This window comes from Sinocyclocheilus rhinocerous, unplaced genomic scaffold, assembly GCF_001515625.1.
Source record: "Sinocyclocheilus rhinocerous isolate Xijiao unplaced genomic scaffold, SAMN03320098_v1.1 scaffold1881, whole genome shotgun sequence".
Taxonomy (NCBI): Eukaryota; Metazoa; Chordata; class Actinopteri; order Cypriniformes; family Cyprinidae; genus Sinocyclocheilus; species Sinocyclocheilus rhinocerous.
This window is the reverse complement of record NW_015635041.1, coordinates 439052-442235: the sequence shown is the minus strand read 5'-3', so window position 1 is coordinate 442235 and position 3184 is coordinate 439052. Positions and strand designations below refer to the sequence as shown.

The 3184-nt window shown below is 35.6% G+C and overlaps 1 protein-coding gene across 3 annotated transcripts in view; it reads left to right on the top strand.

Moving 5' to 3' along the window:
- LOC107746313 (SLAIN motif-containing protein-like) overlaps window positions 1-3184 on the top strand; it is a 34362-nt gene that overhangs the window by 15346 nt on the left and 15832 nt on the right. For all 3 annotated transcript variants that reach the window (XM_016560456.1, XM_016560457.1, XM_016560455.1), the window contains exons 4-5: window positions 422-544; window positions 2402-2542. In XM_016560456.1, coding sequence (XP_016415942.1) covers window positions 422-544; window positions 2402-2542 — 264 coding nt within the window. The remainder of the gene's footprint in view (window positions 1-421; window positions 545-2401; window positions 2543-3184) is intronic.

Genomic DNA, 3184 nt, shown 5'->3' with positions numbered 1-3184 from the left:
ATGATAAAAAAAAATGGGAAAAATCAAGGGGGAAAAAAACTCTAAAAACCGTATTCGGTATTCGGCCCAGTGTTTCATTTTGTTCGGTTTCGGCTTCGTCCAAGAATTTTCATTTCGGTGCATCCCTAGTATTTGTTATACTTGCATTTTTTTGAATTGTTATTGCCATGAAAATAGCCTAAGATGCTGACATGGCATTAAATAACCTATACTACTACTACTCTTCTGTGGGACATAGAATAAGCTATTTTGAATAAATGTCTAAACTGGAGACAAAAACAAAATACTGAGCCTATCTTTTGTGTTTCACAGGAGTTTTGAACAATATGACGGTGCATAAATAATGTATTTTTTAATACAGTTGTTAGACTTGCTATGCTATATTGCTAATGCTATATTGTTTGATTGTTGTGTTTTGTAGCGTCTAGATGGAAGAACGTGTACAGTAGCCCATCTCAGTCCAGTGAGGCTGGCGTCTCGGCGTCCTCGTCTGCTGGGTACCTCAAATCAACTAACAAAACACTACTAACCTCTGGCAGCTCAGGTATGGCATTAACCCCATTCACTGTGCATCACACACACACACACACCCTCGCAGGCGTTCACTGGTGTGGACAGAGCGGCTGTGGCTGTATGTGTTCAGGACACAAAGCAGATGACAGAATCAGATTTCATGCATGAGGTGTCTGGCAAGCATTTCTGGCTGGCACACTCCTCTTGCGTTGTCTTCATCTGTGTGTTTTTATGTGTTTAAAAACCTGTTTGCTGTGCAGTGTGTGCTGAAGTCACAAGTGCATGAGTTTCTGCTGTTTAATGAACCTCGTTAGTAACTAGAGATAATTGAATTGCTTTGCTGCATCAGTGTGACTCACTTGCAGTATCAGACAGCGTGATATGGATCAAAAATCATATCTGTATTTTTTTAGACAGAACGGCGGAAGAGATTGGACATACATCCGCTTTTGGATGCAGCCTGTTTATAATAATCTCTACAGATGAAATGGTTTTGCTGCTTGTCTGATGTTTTAAATCAGAATAATCTTCAAAGAATTGAACTAGGTCTGCAACTAATGATTATTTTGATAACTGGTTAATCAATGTATTTGATTAATCAGTTAATTTAACTAAAAAGCCATAATCGTTCTGCATTTATTAAACAAATATTTACAGTCATTTTACATCCTGCCCAGTGTTTGCCCTTTTAACAATATACAAATATAGTTATTGTATCTACAGTATGTGGACTATGCTATAGGCTACATTATGTGGGAAAAAAAGGGTCAACATAAGTTTTATTTATTTATTTTTTTTGTCTGTAGAAATGTGTTATTCACCACTTTAAAGTTACGTGACTGGCATTTCTGTGCACTGTGTGCAGATGCAATTAATCAATAATCACATTTGTTGACCATTTTTTTAGGTAACACTTTATTTTAAGGTTTCCTTGTTACGCATGTTACATGTGCTTACTATTGTAATTAGGGATGCACCGATACCATTTTTTCAGAACCGATCCAATCTGATCCCAAAGATTCTGAGTATCGGCCAATACCAGCACTGTTGTTTTTAATCAATGTAGAATTTCTATACTTCTGTGTGTTGGTCATCACTGTTTTGTGTGTTAAACACAATCTACTAAATATGCACAACTTCATTTTAAAGAAAAATAACAATTGAAAAAAATATATGATCATAATCTATAACAAATTCTATTATAAACTAGATTAGTGGATAAAGTTTAGCAGCAGCGAAAGTTATTCTAGAAAAATCATGTGTGCACAATAATTTTATGAAATCTATACATTTAGTGAAATAACATTTATTTAGTGGGGAACAAATAAAAGTTAAGAAGCGTAGGACTAAATCTGGTAATCTGCTCTTTGACTCTAATGGGGTAATCAAAATAGCCTTTTTACTCAATTAGTCTGCTTTTCTATTTAAATTTTTAGTTTAGTAAATTTAACTTATGCTTTAAAAGCATTATTTTTGTTTTTAGATTGCAATGTTACAATGTTAATGTAATGTGATTTTATCCCTTTTTTGCACAAAATATATGCCTACATGGTTACATTCACTTTGTTTGTTTGTTTAATCCAAATACAAAATACTGAGATATATACCATATACCGCAAATCAGCCAAAAAATACTGAGATATGAATATTTGCTCATATCGCCCAGCCCTAATTACATGCAAGTAACCCTAAACCAAACCCTAATCCTAACCCTAACCATATAGTAAGTACATGTAGTTAATTAATATTACTCAGGACTTATGCATAATTACACCGTAAGAAGGACACCTTAAAATAAAGTGTAACCTCTTTTTATTGTCCATTATTATCACCAGTACTGATTAGTCGTTGCAGCCCTGTTATTGAGTGTATGTTCTGTTGTTCACAGGTTGCATGGGCGTTCCCTCTGCTCTCAGCTCACAGTCGTCTATTGACAGTGAGTTAAGCACCTCAGATGACTCCATCTCCATGGGCTACAAGCTTCAGGACCTGACTGATGTTCAGATAATGGCTCGTCTGCAGGAGGAGAGTGAGTATTGTTCACCTGACACGAATCCAGACCGCGAGAGGTTTTAGCGCGGCATGCGAAATGCAAATAAATGTGGAATGTGGAAATGCTTTCTGTTCTTGAATGTCCTTTGTTTGTTGTAAACTCTGCTTCAACAGCATTCAGGCAAACTGTAGACTGCTGTTATTTGTGTATTGAGAACACTTTTGGGGATTAACTTGAGTCTGTTGTGTAACTATTACACAGCAGTTGAGGGTGAAAGCTCAGAAGTTTCATTATTCGACAAGCATTGCGTTTGTAAGGCCCATACGGTTTGACCCTCTTTACTTTTTTAAAACCAGTTTCTCAGCATGTACAAAATAAAACCCTGCCTGACATTTTTCCTGTTGAATATCAGTTTTTGCTCCGAAAGAACACCTCACATTTAAAAAGTGCCGTTTAATATTAAGGATGAAATGTAGACAAAAGTGAATAGTGATTAGCCTCAAGGAGGCTCTCATTATAAATAATAGAATTTGGGACACACTAATTCTAATTTTGAATACTATTTAGGATGGATAGTATGTGAATTGGAACACAGCATATGTCTTCTCTCACTAATTGGACTTAAAATTTGTAGATTTTTCACAGACTTTCATAGATTTTTTTTTTCTGTAGCACCTT